General features: G+C 37.6%; 1 protein-coding gene across 1 annotated transcript; it reads left to right on the top strand.

Annotated features, from left to right (window-relative positions):
- The first annotated feature begins 149 nt into the window (after nucleotides 1-149).
- Nucleotides 150-22,348, top strand: LOC114463255 (macrophage-stimulating protein receptor-like). Its single transcript, XM_028446675.1, has 21 exons — nucleotides 150-297; nucleotides 1,702-3,008; nucleotides 7,932-8,108; nucleotides 9,078-9,197; nucleotides 9,872-10,042; nucleotides 10,932-11,098; nucleotides 11,253-11,382; nucleotides 11,505-11,641; nucleotides 12,725-12,904; nucleotides 12,983-13,082; nucleotides 13,192-13,422; nucleotides 13,527-13,673; nucleotides 13,751-13,913; nucleotides 13,999-14,085; nucleotides 14,634-14,819; nucleotides 14,893-14,973; nucleotides 15,061-15,242; nucleotides 15,329-15,438; nucleotides 16,831-16,996; nucleotides 17,087-17,223; nucleotides 19,284-22,348. The coding sequence occupies exons 2-21, from the start codon at nucleotides 1,782-1,784 to the stop codon at nucleotides 19,501-19,503; spliced, it is 4,119 nt and encodes a 1,372-aa protein (XP_028302476.1). The 5' UTR covers nucleotides 150-297; nucleotides 1,702-1,781; the 3' UTR covers nucleotides 19,504-22,348.
- The last annotated feature ends 1,926 nt before the right edge of the window (nucleotides 22,349-24,274 follow it).

Here is a 24,274-nt window from a genome sequence, read left to right as displayed (position 1 = left end):
AAAGCTTTAGATTTTATTTTCCTATCTGAAAATTAGAGTTTTTAATTTGTTTGATCACAGTTAGCCCTCATTTTCGGCTTTATGTGTTTGCTTTTACTGTGAAAGGAAAAGCCGGATGCTGATTGCATCCTAGTGGTTTTGAACCCGCAGCATTAAGCAGCTCAGTGCCCTGACGGACGGTGGCACAGTGTCAGGTGGGAGTCACCGCTGGAAGAGTTTAATGACCAGTGTCGCATTTTGAGTCATTTTATAAAGCTTTTGGATGAAACTTTGTGATTCTTCTCTATTTAAAAAGAGGTAAGGAATTAATACAGACTTGTTTGATTCATTGACGTTACATGTTGACACTTTCACATAAATCCATCAGGCGCATCACCTCAGTGATGTTTTATTTCGCTTTTACGGTTGCAGTTTTTACGTAAAATTTCCTTTCGTTTAAATATAATTCAAAGCATTATGTAAGTAGAATGTGTGTCTAATGGGGGAAAAAAGACAAGAAAAGAAGTTAAACAAAACAAAACAAAAAAAAAAAAACATTACATTTTAAACAGTATTTACTGCTTTGTATTCAGGATGTTTTGTCACTACTCAGTGTTTATAAAGTGTGGCCATGAAGGCTTTTACAAAGTTGCTCCACACATTGCTGCAAGTTCTGTCTTGCCCACTTAAGATTTTACCACATTCACCTGCCTATTTTTTTTTTCTCCAATGGCTCCATAGGCTTAAAGCTCAGTAGTAGCCAGGGGTGAGACGATATACAAAGTTCACTAGATGAGACGAGGTACGATACTGGGCTTACGATAATGATACAAGACGATATTTTTGGAAAGGGGGAAAAATTTGACATACTGGACATACTTACGTATAGTCTGGGTGCAGGGGTGGACTGGCATACTGGGCATCATCCTGGTGGGCCTTTGAACCAAACTGGGCCGGTCCAGTCCGCTACATTTTTTTTCTTTTCTTTTTTGTTTGATGAACGAGTGGAGGTAGACATTGTAACAGGTGGCCAAAAATGCCAAAAACGTGACAAGAAAAGGTTGAAAAGTGATGAAAATGGGGCCAAAAGTAGGCAAGAGTGGCCAAAAAATGGGCAAATAAAGAACAACCAGGTGGTATGTAATTGCAACAGGTAGCTTTAATGAGTAACATTTGGCAAACAATAGAGGAAAAGGGCAAAATGTGGAACAAAAAGAAGAAAAAAGTGAACAAGTGGTATTTATTGGCCAAAAGGTAGCTTATTGGGATGAAATGTGGCCTAAAAAAGTTAAAGAAATGGCAAAAAGAACTTGCTAAAATGAACTAAAAATAGGAATAAGGTACCGAAAAGTCTGAAAAAAGTTTTGAAAAGGGGCAAAAATGGGACAAAGGAAGTTGCAAAATGACCAAAAGAAAAAGGAAAAAATGGCTTAAAGTTTCCACTTTTAAGGTTTTCTGGGGGAATAATAATTCAAATTAAGACATAAAGAGCCATATTTTGGAAAAAAAAACATATCACGATACCACTGACATTTTAATATCATAGTGTCAGAACAATGCACTCTTTAATTAAGGTTGCATCACATTCTTTACTCTTTTGCTCAGTTCCTCTTGTACTTTGTTTCTTTGTTTTTGCAGCCAAGAATGTTTGTTTGGAATCCCAATAAAGCTACTGTATGTGAGTGAAACTTCTCTACCTGTGTTCCTGTTTTTTTCTGATAGAGCTACTGCGTGATGTCGAGCATGTTCCGTCTGAGGAAAACGTCTCACAGGTAGCAAACACAGCGCACTGTGACGTGGAGATGGTCACTTTGACTGCACTGCTGACACTTTGCACATGGATATTGACACAAGCAGCAGCAGCAGCAGCAGCAGCAGCAGGAGGAGAGTACAGATGTCCTTCTACTTCTCGCAGGCTGGTGGATTTCAGTGTCAATTATTCTCTCCCCTACTTTCTAACCGACAATCCTATTCAAAACATTGCAGTGAATTTGGATAGTGACGACACAGCGGTGTACGTTGGCTGTCAGAATGAAATAACAGCCGTTGACGATGACATGAAAAAACTTTGGGGGATAAAAACTGGACCTCTGGGCAGTCCTGACTGTAAAACCTGCTCTGTGTGTGACATTGAAGCTGACCCCGAGGATCCTGTGAACACGGACAATGAAGTTTTACTTCTGGATCCTGATGTGTTTCTCACGCCGTACTTGTACATTTGCGGAAGTACTCAGCATGGGATCTGCCACTTTATTGACATTAGCTCCCCAGAGCCTGAGCCCAAGTGTTTATACAGAAAAGAGCAAAACTCTCCCATTAACTGCCCTGACTGTCTGGCCAGCCCACTTGGCACCAAAGTTACCTTAGCTGAGAATGGAGCAACGGTGCTTTTTGTTGTGGCGGCTTCTGTCAACAACAAAGTAACACAGACGTATCCAAGGAGGTCGATTTCAGTGATGAGGCCTCTTTCAACTGAAGATGGCTTTCACATGATCTCAAGTGGCCTGACCGTACTCCCTCATCTACGAGACTCTTACCCCATTGAATACATATACACCTTCTCAACAAGAGACTTTGTCTACTTTTTGTCCCTGCAGAGGGAAAATCCCTCCAGAACCGATTCAGCTTTTCAGACCCATCTTGGACGGTTGCCTATTTTAACTCCAGAGGTGTGGATGTACAGAGAGGTGGTCTTGGAGTGTCGATACGAGCCGAAACGCAGGAGGAGAAGGAGGGATGGTTTCAGGGACATTGTGTATAATGGACTACAGGCAGCACATTTCGGACGAGCCGGCAAGGACTTGGCCAATGAGCTGGGAGTGGACGAGAGAGAGGATATTCTGTATGGAGTTTTTGCTGAAGTAAATGAAGATGGTGAACCCAAGAAAAACTCCGCCTTCTGTGCCTTTCCTTTGAATGTAGTCAATCATGCAATTGAAATGGGCGTGGATGCCTGCTGCAAGTCAGGTACGGAGCAGCTGTCCAGAGGTCTGTGCCACTTCCAGGCTTGTGAGAGCTGCCCACATGAAGTGAGTCATTGGAAACATCTATTTATTTACTTACTTACTTCAGTGTCAGTAGAGCAGTGAAGCAGGACAGTCATCAAATTATGCAAAAGATATCATAAAAAAGCACACATGTAAGTATATGATGCAGGTGATTGCCAGGAAACTGCATTTACATTAAGAACGAGGTGTGTGTTAGCTCAGGAAACAAGTTGAGATAAAACTCTAGGGAGGGGTGGATGAGTCACTGTGTTACCTGTACAATACATCATCATGCTGTTGTTCTGCTTTAGTCAAAGGTTTCTGTGTCTTTTTTTCCAAAGTGTTTAAAATGTGCTGCCCAGGTACAAGTTTGAATATTATTATATCTGTGTCTTTTAAAGAGTAACTAAACCCTGAGGTTTTGGCTGAATTTTGAAAATGCGTTGATTATGGGTGGGGCTCCTGGAGCTATAAAGACACACCCAGTCTATATTATAAAATCTCCAAAGAACAATTTTTGACATGCTAACTTCCTGCTCAATACTCACTTATCTCTGTATTTGCAGTTCATAAAACCTGAATCATGTTACTGTGTTAAGAACTACGCTGAGGTTGTGGCTTTATTTTGTGTGTTTATCTTCCGGTCACAGTAAACAATGTTTAACGTCAGTAGCATCTTAAAATGCTATTTATTTTTGGAATAAATAATACTTAACTTCACCTAACCATACGTGTATAGTAGCGATGTAACGATTAATCGTAAGGCAGTTAAAAATTGATTCATAGGTATCACGGTTCATATCGATTCTCTGAAAATTGAATCGCAGTACTTTTATATATATTTTTCCTTCTCTTGTCCAAATGCTGAAGCCGCGGGCGGAATCTGCTACTACTGTCTTTCTGGCCGCCTTCTACTCTTAAACATGTTCATAAATGATTCCTTACCCCTTTAGCACCGAAAGAATATCTGTAACATTACGTGAATATCTGTAAAAGTCACATTAGCTCTGTCTGCTAGCGCATAGCATCTCTTCTTCAATGCAAGAATATCTGCATGCCAACCGACCACTGGGTTACCAGCGCCCTCTGCTGGTCCAAACAAATATCTGACGTAAATACTGTGCAGACTGTGACTTTTTTTTTTTAAAGTCCAATTGTTAAGGCACAAAATACATTTTCAGTTGCACTTTTAAAAAGAAAAAGAACTATTATGCAGTTTTGTATTGTTTACTATAGAACCAGAATTTAAATTAAGTCTTCTTCTTCATTTGTATTATTCCTTTATTTATTTCATTCAAGATTTATTTTTAGTTAAATTGCATTGTTTTGAATAGTTTATCAAGGAATTCTTTTGACAATGAAAAATAAAAGGAAAATAGTACAGTTTTTTTCCCCCAAAAAAATAAAGGAATATTTTTCAATCATCATTTGTCTACAGTCCTTTTTTGTAAAATAAATTGTCAGAGAATCGTATCGTGAACCCAGTATCGTGAATCAAATCGTATCGGGAGTTGAGTGAATCGTTACATCCCTAGTGTATAGTGTCCGTACTTTTGCCGTATCAATATACCGACATTCTATCCGTACGCAGCACCCCTCATTGACCAGTTTAGGTCACGTGATAGGTCAGTCATTGGCCAGTTTAGGTCGCGTGACTAAGACTAATCCTTACCCTAAACCTAACTCTAAACATAATCCTAAAAATTGTTGAGATATTGGGTTATAAGCTAAACCTAATCCTAAAGCTAATCCTAACGCTAAAACGTACAAATAAATGAATGAATCGCACACACACAAACTCTAAGTCAAGAGACCTGGCAGAGTAGCGGTAATGAGAAAAAATACACACCTTTTGTCCGTGGTTATACTCTGTTTGGCGGTGCTTCACGTGTGGTGCAGTCATGAAAGGAAATAGTAAAACACTGGCACTTTTTGACAGTCGTAGTTCTCTCTTCTACTTGATCCACTGTAGACACGACACTCGCTCTGCTCCGTTTAAAAGTTTAAAAATGGCAATGTCGCCTGGAAAAGGCAATGACTGGGGTGAGGTTTGGAGTGGACCAATCACAACCCTTGTGGTCAGGATCTTTGGGTGGTGCTATTCAGCTAACGGAGTAGGGGTCTCCATCGAGTGCTAGGCATGATTTAGGCTTTAAAAAAACCCACTTACCACAGATTGCTGTATTTTCTTTAGGATAGGCGGAGCCTACAGTGGTGGTTCGTGATGTAAGAAGTCACCAAAATGTTAAACCTCCATTCTCAGGCAACAGCAAAATTCAATTGTACTGGCCATGTTTCAACCAACATACGGCAGTCACTCTTATATTTTTACATCAAAATACATTAGAGTTTGACAAGAACACTACTTCATAGCCAAATTCATTTGATTTAGAATGAAAAAAAAAAGCGGTTTTAGGGTTTTGTTTCTCTTTGAATAAGGATATTAAAATATGCTATGTGCAGTGACTGACAAGTTATGAGTGATACTGAATTTACTGCACACTTTGATATATTTTAAAATTCTTCCATTTCTCACCTTGGTTTGGGTTATTGCACTCCAGGATGATGAAAAAGGTGTGTTCTTTTTCTTTTATGGTGTTCCGTCTGCGTCCTTGGAGTGTTTACAGATGTGTGTACTAGCTGGGACGTGTGCCAACAAATGGAAGTTATAAATCGTCCTGATAAAAAGGTGGAATTTCAAGGGGGAGGGTCAGAGTTTCACTGTGCTTCTCTCCTGCACATTATATGTACAGAATGTAAGAGAAAAGCATAATTCATGTACTGAATGGAAAATTTTAGAGCGGTTGTAATATTCAGGCCGTAGTATTGAGGGGCAAACGTGGAAATTAACTAAGGCATGTTGGGACAGGTCAGCCAAGTTGCTTCTCAGTGGAATGTTTACCATGTAAACTTTAAGCTTTAGGGTATTCAGCTTTTAAACCATGCCGTCCACTCTGTCATGTTCTGTTTGGAGTCTATAAAACATTTCAGATGTCCGGTTCTATTGGGTGTCAGTAGTAAGAAACGTCACTAAGTGTACAGAGCTAAAGTCACTGCTGTTTTATGATCTTCCTCTTAGAGCTTGCTCGAGGCAAAGCGAGTGCACTTCCTCTCCTAATGAGTGACTTAACCGTCGAGAGCCCACACAGTGACTCAAGTGTGTTTTAGTCTGAAAATGCCTTTAAGTAGACACTGAGATCGAACGCACTCACTTTATAGGATGCACATTCTTGACGTAATGCTTTATCATGTCATGTAATAGGGTTATGGAGAAGACCTATGGAAAACATTTTAAAGTCGTTTCTGGAAGCTCTGAGCAAAAACAGTATAATCCTAGACCAGTGGTTCCCAAACTTTTCACAGTCCCGTACCCCTTCCGACATTTCACCTGAAGCCATGCACCCCCTGCACACTTAAAAATACATAATAATGTAACATCATGTACAATATAGCCCTACAGTGAAATTTGTCTCTGAAATTTTCCGATCCTGTTGAGGAATAATATATAATTAAAAGAAAGGATACTAATCTGAGGACACACGAAAACATCATAGTCAGATTTATTTAATTAGCCTACGGGTATTTTCAGTTAGAAAAAATCTCTTTTATTTTGTTAAAGCTGAAAATCCACGTCCACTAGTACTTTTTTGATGAGATTGTTTTTGTGTGAGAAAGTAGTCTTATGGCCAATGTGTAGTTTGTGGCAATGCATGGAGGCTCCTGACTGCTGGTCTATTTATATTATAGTTTCCAATTTTATCACACGATATTTAATTTCTCTTCTACCCCCTATGACAACTTGTGTACCCCACTTTTGGATCCCTGGTCCTAGATAACTTTTGTTATGTATCGTTATTGTTTAATTATAGAATCTAATATTGTGTTAATCCAAGTTTATGATTTTATGATTGTCAGATTGGAAATTAATACAGGGACAAAATAATAAAGCCCCAGTTTATTAACTCAGGGTCAAGATCTGATAAATATGAGTGTGTCAATTTAATCAGATAGAATTGGTTACATGAGTAACAGCATTTAATTACCTCACAAGTCACAGACACTTATTCATTCATTTATTCATTCATCTTCTGTCTTACGTATTCTTGATCAGTTTTACACTCCCATTCACTCCTATGGGCCATTTAGTCTCCAGTTAACCTAACATATATGATTTTTGGTAGTGGGAGGAAATCAGAATACTTGCAGAAAAGCCACACATGCACTGAAAACATGCACTGAAAACATGCACTGAAAACATGCCCACCACTTAAATTAAAGTTGTTGTTTTTAATTGTGAGGATCTCTCATTAGCATTTTAGCCTTTTTCAACCTAATTGCTAATATTAAGCTATTGCTAGGCTACTGCTATTTCTAGGTGAATGCTAATGCTAGGTTAGTGTTATTGCTAGGCTAATGCAATCGTTAGGCTAATGCAATCGTTAGGCTAATGCAATCGCTAGGCTAATGCTAGGTTAATGTTAATGCTAAGCTAATGCTAATGCTAGACTAATGCAATTGTTAGGTTACTGCTAGGCTAATGCTAACCTTAGATTAATGCTAACGCTAGGTTAATGCTAACACTAGGTTAATGCTAATGTCAGGCTAATGCTAATGCTAGGCTAATGCTAACGTTAACGTTAGGTTAATGCTAATGTTAGGCTAATGATAATGCTAATGTTAGGCTAATGCTAATGTTAGGTTAATGCTAATGCTAACCCTAGGCCAATGCTAACGCTAGGCTATTTCTAACAGTGTGACGTGGGCCAGCACATGCATCCTCACTTGCATTTTCTTCAGGAACTGCAAATATTCTAAATGAAATATTCTTTGTCACATGAGATTTTGGTTTGGAAAAGACAGTGGTTTGTGTTAAACTTGTGTGTATGAGTTTCTAAGTTACACGTTTGTTTTACCTGAAACAAAGATTTATACTTTTTGAAACTGATCATTTGTAACTATGTGCAGAGCTCTGCAGGGAATGGTACATGTACCACTAAGCCCACACTGGTGTCACAGCCGTGCTACAGGGTCGACCTTTTCAACAGCAAGATGAGAGACGTCCTGTTCACTGCTGTCCTTGTCAACACATTTGGAGACCAGACGATTGGCCATTTTGGGACCTCAGATGGCAGAATACTACAGGTAATGAACATTAATCACAAAAGAGACTGAGGTTGATTAACTTATTGTTTGATACAAAACATCATAAACTGAGGAAGACCAGATTGAGGAAATAGACATCTGTTTCACCGGAACAATCCTTTGCATTAAGAAAGAGAAATTGGACGCAATCTTAGCCTTCATGTCTCTTCCAGTTTCAGTGATTTGTGTCTCATCTTTTGTTATTTTGTAAATGGATGGGGGGAAACAAAAAAAAAAAAAAAACTACACTCAAAGATTCTAGTTAGCAGAGAATCAGTAGGGCTGTATTATTTGTGTTTCACATTTTTGCAGGCTTATGCATTGAACTATAATTTGAGTTATCTGACATTTTTTATCCCTTTTTCACTTAAATATGAGGGCGTCGCAAATGGCTGCTCCGGTTAGTTGATGTGTGTTCTTTCGCTGCAACTATCAAGTCAAATTCCGTGTATGGTTCTAAACTGTACCTGGCCAATAAAACTGATTCTGATTCTGATTGTCTTGTTAGGGCCCGACATATAAAAATGACCCAAAATGTAACAAAACACATTGTTATTTTAAAAAATGTTATAAAATCCAAAATGTCATAACTGGCCAATATTGTAACAAAAGTGCTGAGCCCGAAATGTAAAAACTTGCACGTGTATATATATATATATATATATATATATATATGATACTACACTCTACATTGAAGCAATAAGACCTTTGACTTACTCTATGATGTAATAAAATTATTACACTAATAAAGGAAAAAAAAAATGTTGCCTGCCCCATAATGCAATAACAAATACAAAACATGTTTACTGTATGTTCTGGGCTCAGCATCTCGTTACAATATTGACCAGTAGTAACATTTTTTTTAAATTTTGTTTTTCAATGACATTTTGTTACATTATTGATCAGTTATTACATTTTGGGTTTTGTTAATATCGGGCTCTAACATTCCTCTTTGTTTCACTGTTTTAGGTCATTCTTAAAGTGGACAGTCCAGTTGTTTTTGCTAACTTTTCACTTGGAGAGACCAGCGTATCCAGAACAGCAGCTATTTATCTACACAACTCTCTTCTTTTTGTGGTTGGAAACCAGGTATGTCATTTTGACTAGTTGGCCTATGGACATGGCATTGGTTGCTATTTATTATTTATTTTTTTACTGTAACAATGCTCTCTGTTCTGTTCCTCCTACATGAACTAATAATCATAATATCTTTCACCCTTTTTAGCAATAAGTATGATTACATATTGTTTGTTTCTTTGGTTATCATCATATATGGGCTTTTTTTTAACTACAGTAAATGCTGTAGTGGGCTGTAATCGTTTTTTTTTTTTTCAACACTACAAGAAGTGCAATCATGAGACAGCAATGCATGTTTTGTTATTGCAATAAAATGAATTGATTTATTTTATTGCTTAATTGTGACCATCACCAGCCCTCCCTAAGGAAGGGTTATTATAGGGAGGATATAAAAAGGGAGAGCAGTGTTACACCTAAGTGGAGGGGGGGGGGGGGGGGAATCTTGGTGATGCAGACTGAAACTACTCTTGAAATTGAAAAAGTTTACTGTGTTGAAAAGTTAAAACTGTTTCATAAATTGAGGTACAGATTGTCATACACATTTTCCAGAACATTGAGTTCAGTCTCAGGTAAGTTTCAGAACTATACAATATTACAGGTGGATGTTGGATATCATTTATTTCTTTTTTTTTTTGTTCTTGTCTTAATGCGCCATTGCTCTTCTCTTTTTTTTTTTTTCAATGAAGATGTTCAGGGTACCCTCCACAGGACCAGGTTGTGCTCATTTTTTGATATGCTCTGAGTGTTTGATGGCTCCTCGCTTCATGAACTGTGGCTGGTGTTCGGGAGTCTGCTTAAGGCAGCACGAGTGCACATCAGAGTGGAACAGAAACTCCTGCGCACCTGTCATAACTGAGGTAGATCCGTTTTGATCATTATTGCATTACAAAAACAAAGCAGTTAGAATAGTGTAAAGTAGGACAACTAAAGTATATTTTTGTGGAAGATAAAATGTGTTGTTGCTACGGCTAGGAAATATATTCAGATTCAAGATATATTGAGTTTGCAATTACAATTTTGCCTATTTCGATATACATATAAATATATATTTTATAGCTTACAGGTATTTTGTATTAAATTACGTTGTATTACTTGTTTTATGAGTCGCATGAAAAGCACAGTCATATGGATTGCTGAGTGTGTCCTAACTCAGAACTTCCACTAAACAGGCCACGCCACAGAACTCACTAACACGAAAAAGCAATGTTTGTTAATAAATGTGCCAGAGTTATCTTAATTGTAAGACTTAATTTGAATTAAAAATATTGAGATTTATATCGTATATCGGCATTTTGAGAAACAATATCAAGATGTTAGGTTTGGTCTGGAGCTGGGCGATATGGACCAAAACTCATACCCATGCCTAGTGGTTGCTTACTACCAGATCTACTTTGTAATCATTGTTCTCTGACTCACTCTTATTGATCATTGACACTAGCACAGAAGTAACTGGTACAGACGATTAGCTTCCGAAAGCTGTTGAAAATCCTGTTATTAACTAGCTTTTAGGTATAAAACCTCAATACTTGCTGGGAATCCTTGAATAACATCATCATGCAGGATGGAGCAATTCAATCCTATTGGCCAAGATAGCTATCAAGGTCAACTTTGTAAATTGTTTTCAATTGTTCAGCGTGAATTGATGATTTAAAAAAAGTCATCAGTTTCATTCTTGATTTCTAAAACCAAATGTCATCACCTTGATCATTCATGCCGCTTACACAATCATTGATCTTTGATCTACAGTTCTTTCCTAAAATGGTTCCAGCTGGAGGCGAGACAGAAGTGACGCTGTGTGGCTCAGAGTTTCAGTCTCCTTCGCGACCACGCATCATCAATGGGAAGACGCACGTCATCACCGTCGGCCCTGGGATGACCTGTGCTGTAATTCCTGAAAAGAGCACCAGTGAAAAGTCAGTGACACAATCGCAAAATACAGACCAAATAAAAAGACTTTTAATTTACACAACTGTAAAGTGTTCTCCGTGATTGGCTCCATGTCTGGCCTAAAAATGATCTTTGTTGATTGGAAGCTTTCAGGCATCATTCTTTTTGTGTGTGGTGCAGATTAGTGTGCAAAATCCATGACCAAAGACCAAACCAGGGCCTAAACATCACACTGGAAGTCCATGAAGCTCAGGTGGAAAGTCCCTACTCAATCGAAGGCGTAGCTCAGATATCTGGGTTCTCTTTAGTGGTGAGAAAGAAGTCCGTATTAATGCAGTTTTTAACATATGATCTTCTCAGCATGTTACTGTATATATTTTAATTATTATTATTTTGAATTGTAAAAACGTACCTTTACTTTTGTTTTCACAGGCACCTTACATCACAGACATAAAGCCGGATTATGGACCCATGTTTGGAGGAACCACAGTTACAATAACAGGCAAATATCTGAACTCAGGAGTGCATAGAGAAGTTTTCATTGACGACAAAAGATGCAACATTCAAAGGTGATATACCTTAAAAATACTTGTATATCACACTGTTATTGAATTGCTTTAAATTAAAGTTTTATAAGTATTAATATCTAAACATAGCGTTGTAATGGCTTGGTCTCGAGACCACATTTTGAAGGTCTTGGTCTTTTCTCGGACTCAAGAGCATTTTTGTTTGGTCTTGTCTCGGACTGGCCTGACTCTGGATTTTCCATCAAGACCAGTTGAGAGCAGCACTGATCTACTATTCTTTAACTTCATTAATGTGATGATAAGGATAATCACGTGGAACTGTTAATGATTAATTCATGTTGTAATTTGATTTTAAACATTTAGCATTAGCTCACTGATTGATCTCCCTCCTTGGAAATCTTTTCCAGTGCCTTATGTGTAATAGTAAAATATTTTTAGATCATTAAAATAATTCTGGACTTATCAATGGCTTTTTATATATACATGGATTTATTTTATTACAAGAATTTAATTTGAATTTGAATTGATGGATTATTTAAAAGGGACAATGCACAAAAGAGGCTAGTTCATCTGTTGTCCCTGGCCAGATTTTAAAAGGCAACCTAAAATGTAAAAGTTATTAAAATACAGACAGAATAGAACATGACAAAAAATAACAGTTATGACAAATAACAAATTATTACTGATAAAACAAAGCACCAGGCCAGGACTAAAACTCAGAGTTGCCACAAAGTAAATTACAACTGGAACACGGTTCAAACGAAAATAGTTAAACCGTACTTAACACAAGAGAAACAAACAATGTACAAAAATCTAAATAAAATAAAAGGCTGTCAGTTGAACACATTTGTCAAGATTTGAGATGTTTGCATGTTGCAGACACCATGTTTTTTCTGTCGAAAGTACTTAAAACAAAACTAAAACTAAAGAGTGAATGCTCTTTAAACTCTTAAACTTTGTCAAGGTTTTTAAAATACATTTCTATAGCCTTGGTCTCGGTCGTGACTCAATCTCAACTCCCATAAGTCTTGGTCTTGGTGCATTCAGGCCTCGGGCTTGTCTTAGTCTTAGATATTGTGGTCTTGAGTTTTTGGGTACTATCTAAAAATCATACTTTCTTTTTAGTGTTTCTGAGCAAAGCGAGAGCATGTCTTCAGTCATTTGCAACACAGCAGCTGCAACAAGTGTAAGGAAAGTGCCTGTAAAAGTCTCCATTGACAGTCTTCAAGTGACCTCTGTTACGACGTTCTCCTACAAAGCAAACCCTGCTATCGATGCGGTTCATCCCCACTGCAGTTTCCAAAGGTTGAACATTTCCCTTATTTCATCATCTGAATTACAGTATTTGTTGACTTGATGACATGTCTTGGCTCTGTCCTGCAGAGGCGCTAAGTTGGTGATAGAAGGTCAGTCCCTCGACTCTGGTCATCAAACAGTGATCAAGTATACATCCAAAAATCCCCTCATGCAGTCCCTTCAACGGGTAATTAACCATTTAGCTGAACTGGTTTTAACGACTAAAACACAAACAGTTATTGCTGCATTGCTACGGTATATTTTAGGTAGGATTTAATGTTTTTATTGTACTCAAGGTCTGCAATGGTGCAAAAAATGCCACACACATGGAATGCTGGGCTCCTGCTTTTATGGAAGACATGCCAGAGGACAGGTCTGACATCGGAGAAATTTCTATTCATATTGATGGGAAAGACAACCTTTGGAGAACACGTTTTGACTACCACCCTGACTTTGATATCATCCCCTTTGAAAATGATGACAACATATTAATCCTAAAACCAGGAGAGACTGAGGTTTCCCTGCATGTATGTTTAATCTCTTTCAAAATCTGAATTCACATTAATTTCTGTCTTTGGTGGGTTATCACGTAAAACCACTGCTTTTGACATGTCCTGTTTGTTCATTACAGCATAGCAAGCTGAAAACGGTGGAAGCTTGTATGAATGTCAAAATGACAATAGGTGGAGTGAACTGCAATGCTAAGATTCTGTTAAATGAGCTGACGTGCAGGATTCCTAAAGACCTTGTTGTACCCAGTGAGGGATTGCCAGTCAAGGTCTGCTTTTCATTCACTGTTACAATCTGCATTAAAAACAGTCACTAATTGTAGTCATTTATTTCATTGTGTTGCAGGTTAGTGTGAATGGTGAGGATTTCGATGTTGGTATAGTCATCTTTGGGGACAACAACAACAAGACTGTGATAGTGTGCATTGTGTTGGGCATCGTTGCTGCACTGGTGTTAGGAGCTGTGCTTGCCCTGTGTGTCATGAAACATTTTAGGAAGAAAAAGAGAGGTAACGTATTTCTTAACTTTAGGTTATGTTTTAATCATTATTTAGTACATTTGCCAAAATGTAATTCTTGCTATTTTTTCTTTAGCCACAATAGCGAATCGATTGTCAACAATGCTGTCGAGAAGTCACATGGGCAGCCATCTGGACTCTCCCACGGGAGACTACAGACAAGGTAACTCAGTACGTTATAATACAATCAAAAATAAATACAATGAGAACAATTGTTGTTATAAACATGTATTGAGTCTATTACTTAAGTCATTGGCAGGGTGGGTGGTTGAGGAAGAGAAAAAAGGAAGCAGGCCGAGGTGAAGTCAAAGTGCTTTTAATTCAAACTACAAACCAAAGTTAATGATTAAAAAATAAATGAAAGTACGGCATCACTGGAAAGTTACTTCATGCGACAAGACCGGGAGTGTCGAACAATGACTAAAAGGCATTCAGTGTTAAAGCAGATTTGATAGTGTAAGGCAGGCAATCAGGAGATTGGTCACAACAAATGAAAACAGAAGGAATCTACTCACCTTTTTAAACACATACCAAAAAGACTGGGAGTGTATTAACATACACAGGAGTCCTGACTCACAGACGAAGATGGGCAATAATGCAAACAGATAACCCTGAACAGGAACTGGGTCAGAAGATGAATGAATGAATGATTAAAATCCCTTTTTTGTTTCCTTCTGCATATAACGACGGATCTATTCAATCAAACATCAGGTTCAGGAGCAATGGCTTTTCCTGGTTTATTGTATGCTGCCAGCAATGATCATCTGGCCGTTCCTTTGATGCCACGGGACAATATATCCATGGTTAGTTTGAGCAGTGAACTCCTAGAGGAGGTCAAAGATGTGCTGATCCCTGCAGACATGCTTCGACTTGAGGAGAGCCAGATTATTGGAAAAGGTCAGACCTTCCTTCTTTCCTTCCTTCCTTCCTTCCTTCTCTTCTTCATACAGATGTTTTTTCCCCAATGCAGGTCACTTTGGAACAGTTTATCATGGATACCTAATAGATAACAATAAGCAAGAGACCCATTGTGCTGTCAAATCATTAAACAGTAAGTAATCTCAGTTTTTCTGGAAGAGTAAACCCCCTTCATCGCTGACAAACTCTCACTCTGTCAATGTGCTTGTGTCATAATCAGGAATCACAGATTTGGGTGAAGTAGATCAGTTTCTTAGAGAAGGAATCATCATGAAAGGTTTCCACCATCCCAACATACTGTCCCTGCTGGGCATCATGCTACCCAAACATGGGCTCCCCCTTGTTGTTCTTCCTTACATGAAGCATGGAGATGTGAGGCATTTCATTCGCTCTGAGAAGAGGGTAAATAGAACATTAGAATTTGTGACCTTGTAAAAAGAAATTAGGACTTTGTCGACTTGGTTTTACCGTGTCTCTGTCTTTAACAGAACCCAACAGTGAAGGATCTAATCGGGTTTGGCCTTCAGGTCGCCAAGGGTATGGAGTATTTAGCTCAAAAGAAATTTGTCCACAGAGATCTGGCTGCCCGTAACTGCATGTGAGTATGGACCTGGAAACGAGATTGTTAAGCATGTCTTTATTAGGGGTGTCTCGATCCATTATTGATATCGGATATCGGTCCGATATCAGCCAGAAAACGAATATCGGATTTTATTGGACTGCATCTAAAATCTCCAATATATATTACATTATATTTATTCAATTGTAGAATACTGTAGATATTATAATGAAGGTTTAAATGTACGTAACCAATTGGTTAATAATAAATGGGTCAGTTTTTCTCATACCTACTGTTGCTGACTATTGTTCTCTGTTTGAGTAACATCACTTGATCAAGCCTTTTCTAACATTCCACACTACAAAATAAGTCTGTATGATTCATATCGGATCGATATCGGCCAATATGAAAGGCTGCAATATTGGTATCGTATCGGAAGTGAAAAAGTTGAATCGGGACATCCTAGTTTCTGTGTTCCCCCTGCATTGTGTGACTCAAGGTTTATTGTGTTGTTTCCACATTACAAAATAAGTAATAAAAGTATGTATGATTCATGCTGATATCGTATCAGATCGGTATCGGCCAACACTCAACGCTGCAATATCGGTATCATATCGTAAGTAAAAAGTTGAATTGGGACATCTCGAGTTTCTATGTTCCTTCTGCATTGTGTGACTCAGGGTTTATTGTGTTGTCTGAAAATGTGCATGATCAGTAAAATAGAAGTTTCCTAAGTGACATCTGGAGGGATCTCCAGGTCTACACTACCTAGGTCCACAGTGGTAGCAGTAGTATACAGTATAGGGGAAAAGAATCAGCCGTTTGCATTTTTAAACTCTGCATTGCAACTCTGCGATAGAGGATTGTAAATCACAAAGGCGGATCCATGAAATTTGACCATATGTGTATGTATTAAGGGTGAAACAATTCATCCATTAAACTGATTGAATCGATTTATATTCCTACGATCCAACCACATCGTTCTGTGCTCGGCAAGTTGGCCTTCCAGATTTTTTTTGTTTTTTTGTTTTTTACATGAAAATGCAAATCAACATATATTATTACACCAAATAATATCACAGTCCAAATGAAACATTTCCAAGATTGGAAAGGAACAGTAAGAAGAATGAATTTATTTTATGTTAACATCCTGTTAATTTAAATTAATAAAATGTGAATACATTAGTCATTAAATGTTGTTTATTTGCTTGTTTATGTCCATCATTAATTTATTGACAATTCCCTCGCAATAAACATCAGGAATCTATGAAACCTCACCTACACTGTAGAGTATTCAGGGATTTATTTCAATCACACAGGTTGAATTATTATTTAGGCTAAAGAGTTACTGAATTGAATTGAATTAACCAATATTGTCCTTGTATGTATATATGTGTCCTCTTTTGATCATAATTAAAACATTTTCTACAGGCTTGATGAAACCTTCACTGTAAAGGTGGCTGATTTTGGCATGGCGAGGGACGTCTTTGAAAAGGAGTACTACAGTATTCAAGATCACAAAAGTGCAAAGTTGCCAGTCAAGTGGATGGCCATCGAAAGCCTGCAGACCCAGAAGTTTACAACCAAGTCTGACGTGGTGAGTCTTCTGATCGTAATAAAACCAGACTAAGAATATTTTAATTCCTTTGATTTTTGTATCTTTATAACAAGAATGTCATCCTTTCAGTGGTCATATGGCATCTTAATGTGGGAGCTGTTAACCAGAGGTGCAAGCCCATATCCAGATGTGGATCCCTATGACATTACACATTATCTATTGAAAGGACGTCGACTTCCGCAGCCACAGTTTTGCCCGGATACTCTGTAAGATTCATTCAAATGCTCAGAAATACACTAACCCTCATGGAATAATAGTGCACTTGCTTCTGTGTTAAAATGTTCTTTCTTTGTTTGGAATTTTTCAGTTTTACCCAAAGCCCTTATAAGTATAGGCTGTAGGCAGGGTTGGGGTCAATTACATTTCTCAATTACAGTTCAATTTGAATTACAGTGACCAACATTTTTTCCAAATACAATTATATTACAAGTTTTTTTTCATCCTCAGAAAGTCAATTACAATTTCATTCTCAATTACTAAAGCTTGAAGCTAGGGTAGGCGATTTTCTCCAGACACACTTTTTAAGTTTTTGGTTGAAGTTGTTTTTAAGTCCTGACAGAAATTAAGATCTTATGTGTTCTGAAAAAGGAACGAAGAAAATTTGTAGCAGCTGTAAACCTGTAATAACTTCGACCAATGGAAAAAACGAACCGTTTTTTTTTTTAACCAATCACGTCTCCCTGTCTGCCTGCTCGTTCTCGACCCCTCGCATGCACGAGCTCACACTGAAAGCGTGTCACCACTGACAGAGTTAAAACACAGTTTTTGGTCACGTTTTTTAACATATATAATGGTAAAGTTTAGTGTTTACTTACTGCTGAATGAGACATGAGACTATTATGTTTCTATACAATACAAGGGATGAGCTGAACTCCTCTTCTACAGCAGCTGTGCGCATGCATGTGAGTGAGACGGAGCACAGAGGGGAGGGGCAAGGGAGGTAAAGGCGGAGCCATCGGGGAAGCTGCATTCAAAATCATGCTAGCTTTTGAAAATCGCCTACCCTACCTTTAATAACAATTGCTGAGCCTTAAATAAATGACCTAATAAAGGTAGCCTTCCTCTTGTGTTAGCTTTCTGTTTGCATCTCTTATGATAACTGGTCCTAAATCAGTTGTACAATACACTAAAAACAAATATCTATCATTTAATTTTTTCTATTGGTTTCCTTGTTAGGCTTCCTAATCAATGAAAATATAGGTTTTAATATTTTTGATGTGGGCGTCTGAGCCTTTTTTGAGTCAGTATAAATTAAAAAAAAAAAAAAATTACTGCTAAAATGTAAGAAAGCTTGCTATTAAACACATTTTAAGAGTTGTTAATGACATACGTGTAGAACTGTACATAGAACTGCAACATGGTTCCCCAGTTTTGTGTTAAATTATGATTGACAATTTTTATACAAATTTCATGGGAATTACAAATACAAAGTCGATTATCTTAACTCAATTACTTTTTTTTTTTTTTTTTTTTTTTACCTTGTCTGCACATGCTGTCGAAGGTTAACACTACAAGAAGTGCAATCTTTTGACAGCAATGCATATTTTATTATTGCAATTAAATAAATTTATTTATTTCATTGCATAATTGTGACCGTCACCAGCCCTCCCTAGGGAAGGGTAAGAAATACTTTATTAAAGGGAGGATGTAAAAAAGAGAGGGCAGTGTTACACCAAGGTGAGGGGTTGGAGGGGGGTGGGGAAGTTAACAGGGAAGAGGGATACAAGATAGGATATGGAATGGGTGGGGAATAGTTTTAAGTGATGCGATGTGAAATTGTGGTTGTGTATATTGTGTTTATTGTTGTGTTGTCAAGCCAGTTTGGTGACCAGTGTGTGGTTTAGGAATAATGGTGGTGGCTGTGAACAGAGGAAGAGGTGAGTGGAAATTCCATAAAACAGGTATTTGGGAACAACGTGTCTAAGGTTGAGCCCAGTATGAGTGTTATCCCACAGCCCAAGGCCAGTGCATCCATGACAAATCTTAACTCAATTACAATTTAATTACAATTATGACAGCAACAGATTTTTTAGAATTATAATTACAATTATAGTTACTCCATAATTATAATTAATTATCAATTATGCAATTACAATTATAATTGACCCCAACCCTGGCTGTAGGTATAAACTGTGAAGAGAAATACAAACTTTAGTTAGTTTGCAGTGGTTTACAATGGTCTTTCTTTTGGTTGTTTTCTCATCTACTAGCATATTTAGTATTGTACACTCACATTAACCCATTTGCTTGTCTATTCATCTCTTAGTTACATAATCATGTTGGCCTGTTGGGACCCGGAGCCTGAGTGCAGACCGACCTTCCACAGCTTGGTCACAGAAGTAGAGCAGATCCTGTCCTGCCTGGAAGGAGAACACTACATTCATTTGAAGGTAACCTACGTCAACTTGGACCAGCCGAGGCCTTACCCATCCATGAGTGGCTCTGCAGACGAGGCCGAGGCTTCGGACACTGATACAGAATACTGAGCAATCAGAGGACAGCGCTCTCACAAACATGCACGTGTTGCAAGAAGAAGTTCCATCTTTCCTTGTTTTGTTTTTTCCTCCTTTTATCGTTTACTACTTCACAAACTACCAGTACTGATGGAAATGACATTGTAGGTACTGCAAAAACGTACAACCTTGGGTACATCTATTTTATTATACCTTTATTTATAGCAACACTTACAAAACATGTGCAGAGTTGTTGTATGGAAAGCCATTTTAGCATAAATATGATATTAACCATACTTAGGTTCTACTAGTGCATAAATTTGCTGTACATGTACTCAATTTTACATATTAGTGTGTGAGTACACTTTACTAGTGAAGAAGGAAGTGTCACTAGTAGTACTAGTGTGGCAAAAAGTGTTACTTGTGTGGCAGAAAGTGTCACTAGTACTACAAGTAAGCATTATATGCTAATAAAGGGGTGGGGAAAAGCAAATCCAGCCTTGCCATTGGCTTTTAAAAAATATTACAACCAATCAGGGGGCTGTATTTATTAGGGTTATAATCCCTCCTACTTAATCTGATTACTCGTGCTTCTAGTGAATCTTTTGGTTTTACTAGTACTACTTGTAAATGGAAAGCATACTACCAGTACTACAAGTGAGATTTTGAGTGTACGAGTAGTACTAAGAAACAAAAATGTTGTTCTGGTAAAGGTTTTTGGTGCACTAGTTCAGGAGTAGACCTGCCTAGTGAAGTGAGAGTATTTATTTTTACTTGTACCAGTAGTAGTAGTAGTAATGCTTTTAGTTTTACCAGCAACATATTTTTCGTCTACTAAAACTACCAGTCACACAAAATTGTCTACTCGGAGCAGATATTTGCTTTTGCAACCCGTGCACTAGTACAACTAGATTGCATGTGCTCAAATTTGAGCACTAGTAGAGCTTTACTATGGATATCATATGTATGCTTTCCATATTGTTGGTTATTAAAGCACGTGGAATTAGACCTCATGAATGTAACTTGGCATTTTTTCTGCAGGTCTGAAGAGGATTAGGAGGCATGTGGTGGTATAGCACATACAGTTTGACGTATTGTCTATATGTTTAAGGAAAGTAGTTTTTATAATCGAGGAATGCTCAGGGGTAAATGCTCACATTTTGGGCTGAGTTGTTTTGGCTGTAAATTGAAGTTACACAGGTTCAGTTTTTTTCAGAGGCAGACGAGAGCACACGCTCTAGAGGTTTTAAAGACATTTTCAGTAGAACAAGGACGTTCATATGTATAATAAATAAACTCAGATGGACTCATTTGGAGTAGCTTTCTATTTTTGATTTAACTGTCATATGAAGTCCTAACTTGCTTTATGACTTCCTACGACCACTAGAAGGCAGACAGTGCATCATCCATCATAGGAAACGACTGCAGTGATGCTTTTCACTACAGCAGACATTCACTCTATCTCCACCCAAATGTGTTGCAGAGACAGTACTGGTACGTTTTTTTTCTTCTGATCCACAGATATCTAAAGTTACAGTTTTATCTTGGTTTTTAACTCAATCATCTCAACATAATGTCATTTTCAAGACTAGTATTCATTCATGTTTACTCATGAATGATACATTTAAGTCAAATTTATAATGTGAACATTAATTATTCTCAGTGTTAAAAAAAGACTGCATTATTCTTATGTAGTTTCTTTTAACCTGGTTATTTTGTATTTTTTTGCGTGTCACTGATTTGGTTTGATTTAAAAATTTAACTGATTGTGTTTTTTTTGCACTAGGTATTTTATATGCAAATAAATGTGTTTTACAAATAAATACCTTTTGCTTTCCCTTATCTTGAACAATTGTGCAACAAAAACAGCAGTAGTAAGTGTCATACACAAAAAAAAAAAAAGGATCAGCATAATGTTCTACGTGGCAAAAAAAAAAATGCTTCTTGCTTAAGTGAAACCATCATTTAATTTGTTCAAACAAATCTTAAATAAAACTTTGACACTTGAACAACGTATATTCACCTTAAAAAAAAAAAAAAGAGAAGGGGAACGTCTTCCATGGGATATGACATCAACTTGGCATGACTTACGACATTACGATGAACTGTGAATTGTCATCATGGACTGATTTTACTGATTTTCTGTTTTTATTTATTACTTTTTGGTTATTTTGGTTTATTGTATTAAATGTGTCCCCTTTTCCTTTATGTCTGAAATGTTAAAAATACAATTTAAAAAATGGTTGCAGTAGACATCATATGAAAGGATGCATCTTCATTACAGAATATTCGCAATAATGAGTTTTATATTCTAGACTTATAACAACAAAAGACATGTGTTTTCCTACAGCGACTGGGATGAATAATGTAGTTGCACTAAACGGAGAGCAAAGCTCTTAAATGCCTGGTGTAAAATACATCTTGTTCTCTCCAAAAGATTATATCTATAAGTATTTGACACTTTTGTTTCACACTGCTCTGCTTTTGGAGCCGAGCGCTGCTAAAACCTACCAGAAAATCAGACGGCAGCTGGTGTGCGATCCATGACAAACTGGACAAGCAACAGGAACTCTGTTTCATTCCTTTTTAGACTTCTGAAGATTTTTGCTTCTCAGACTAGATGAGAAAACATCAAAGGCGTCAGCCCCATTTAATATGTGTAATTATTCTGTAAGATAAAAGGTTCCTTGGTTCACATTAGTTGCTAATTTTGTAAGTCTCCTGGTGTGTGGAATGATCTTTGATTATGTGTGGTTCTTAAAGGTTATTATCCTGAGCTCTACCACCTTTAGTTTAATCTCCTCTCTTACTCAGTGTCACAGTCTCCATACAGCATGTCTCACTACTGTCCAGTAGATAAAAGTGAGACAAAACAAAAAAAAAAAGTGAGAAGCTGATCTTTGGTGTGAACCCACCTCTTTACCATTGTAGTACTCAGGACCCATCTGGGCTTCAAGACCACATTTTGAAGATATTGGTCTTTTCTCCGACTTGAGAGCATTTTTTAATGGCCTGAGTCGGGATTTATCAGAATCAGAATCAGAATCAGAATCATCTTTATTCGCCAAGTGTATGTTGTACACACGAGGAATTTGACTCGGTCAATTTAACGTCAAGACCAGTCAAGAGCAGCACCAATCTGCTATTCTCCCACTTTATTATTGTGATAATAAGGAGAATCACTGTTCCTGAACAATTAATGTTGTAATTTTACTAAAAACATTTAGAGTTAGCTCACTGATTGTTCTGCCCCCTTAGAAATCTTATAGTGCCTTATGTGTCAAACACCTGCAAAACACCGGACATCAGTCCATCTTATTTCTAGTGAGAAATACCACAACACTAACTCGGCCTCATTCACCTGACAAATAAATTATTTTTTTTTTCTGCAATTTTATTTTCATTGGCTTTTAAATACACACAAGGATTTCTTTTTTTGCAAGAATTGAGTTTAATATATTTGTCAAGACTTAAGCTTTTTGCATATTGTGCCTTGAAAGAGCTAAAGATGCAAATGTATTAATAAAGAAAACTAAAATTAAAATGAGTCAGCTGTTTAACCGATCAACTTTGTCATGGTTTCTAAAAAATGTTTTTGGTCTTGGTTTTGTCTCAGTCTCGGCTTGTCTCTGTAAAAACTCCCAAAAGTCTTGCTCTCAGATAGTTTCTACCTTACGTCATTCATGTCCTGTACCACTTGACCTTCTCATGACTTTACCAACTACAACTACATTCTGCAACTACATCAATTACTTTTAGGCTCTGCCTTTTTTCTCCTTGTGTTTGTGACTTCCAGTGTCATCCTGTAGACCAGTGGTTTCCAATATTTTTTGGTCCTGTGTACCCATTTGCATTTTTGTCAAATCATGTGTACCCTCTCCATAATTTCATATGCTTTTTCATTTGTGGAACAGAACTGTGTCTCGAATATTGGTTCCCTAAGGTTTAATCTACAAATTCAAAACAATGAGGGGACTTTTTTTTATTTTTTATGACCATGTAACTTTAATGTATCTACTTAAATGTAAGTAAATCCAGTCTCTTTTATAAAATGTTGCTAATTATCAAATTAGTATTTTATTGAGCAACAGTACTGTTAGTTTGTGGTGAATCTGCCCAAAAAAATAGCTTAAAAGTGCAGTCCGTGACTTTCAGATCCCTCTCTCCCCCACCCTCCCGCTGTTCTCTTGCCCTGCCTCCAAACTTTCCAAAGTCCCTCCCTCAGAGGAGCTAACAAGCTAACGTTACTCCGACAGCAACATCACAGTAATATAACATGCTCTGTTAAAAGCATATTACTGCAGAGCTTCTCTCTCTCTATGTGCACACACCTCAGCAGCAGCAACAACACAGTGTCACTTACAGCGGCCACATGGAGGCTGCTGCGTGCACATGAATAACACATGCACTACAGAGTTGTAGTGTAACAATTACAAATCAAACATAATGTAAATCAAGCAGCAGTAATTACCTTTCAAGCAGAAAAGTCACCAATTCCATCTTCTACTCCTCCAGACCATACACTGTAAAAAAGATGGCGCTCTAGCTCTGGGAAAGGGGCGGGGCCCGTGAGCAATAGCTGTCAGACAGTTCATCAAACACAATCCTGGCTCTGATTGGTTCTTTTTACTCAGTCGCGGTGCATTCTGGCAATCTGCCAAAGGCAGCAGGAGCAGCAGGAGGGCCTCAATGAGTCTGTTTTTTTCACATGAACTACTAGTTTGATGTAAAGCTGTCCTTACATAGTGACAGCTTTGGCAAATATGACAAAACGTTACTTTTATGACAGTTGCAGACTGCACCT

This window comes from Gouania willdenowi, chromosome 5 (genome assembly GCF_900634775.1).
Source record: "Gouania willdenowi chromosome 5, fGouWil2.1, whole genome shotgun sequence".
NCBI lineage: Eukaryota > Metazoa > Chordata > Actinopteri > Blenniiformes > Gobiesocidae > Gouania > Gouania willdenowi.
The sequence above is the reverse complement of the archived record's forward strand: the minus strand, read 5'-3'. Positions and strand labels throughout refer to the sequence as shown.

Bases quoted from the DNA above. Each gene is read 5' to 3' on its own strand.
- LOC114463255 (XM_028446675.1), top strand. From the start codon at position 1,782: ATGGTCACTTTGACTGCACTGCTGACACTTTGCACATGGATATTGACA. The intron at 3,009-7,931 runs GTGAGTCATTGG...AACTATGTGCAG, and splicing joins GTGAGAGCTGCCCACATGAA to AGCTCTGCAGGGAATGGTAC. The intron at 16,997-17,086 runs GTGAGTCTTCTG...TCATCCTTTCAG, and splicing joins TTACAACCAAGTCTGACGTG to TGGTCATATGGCATCTTAAT.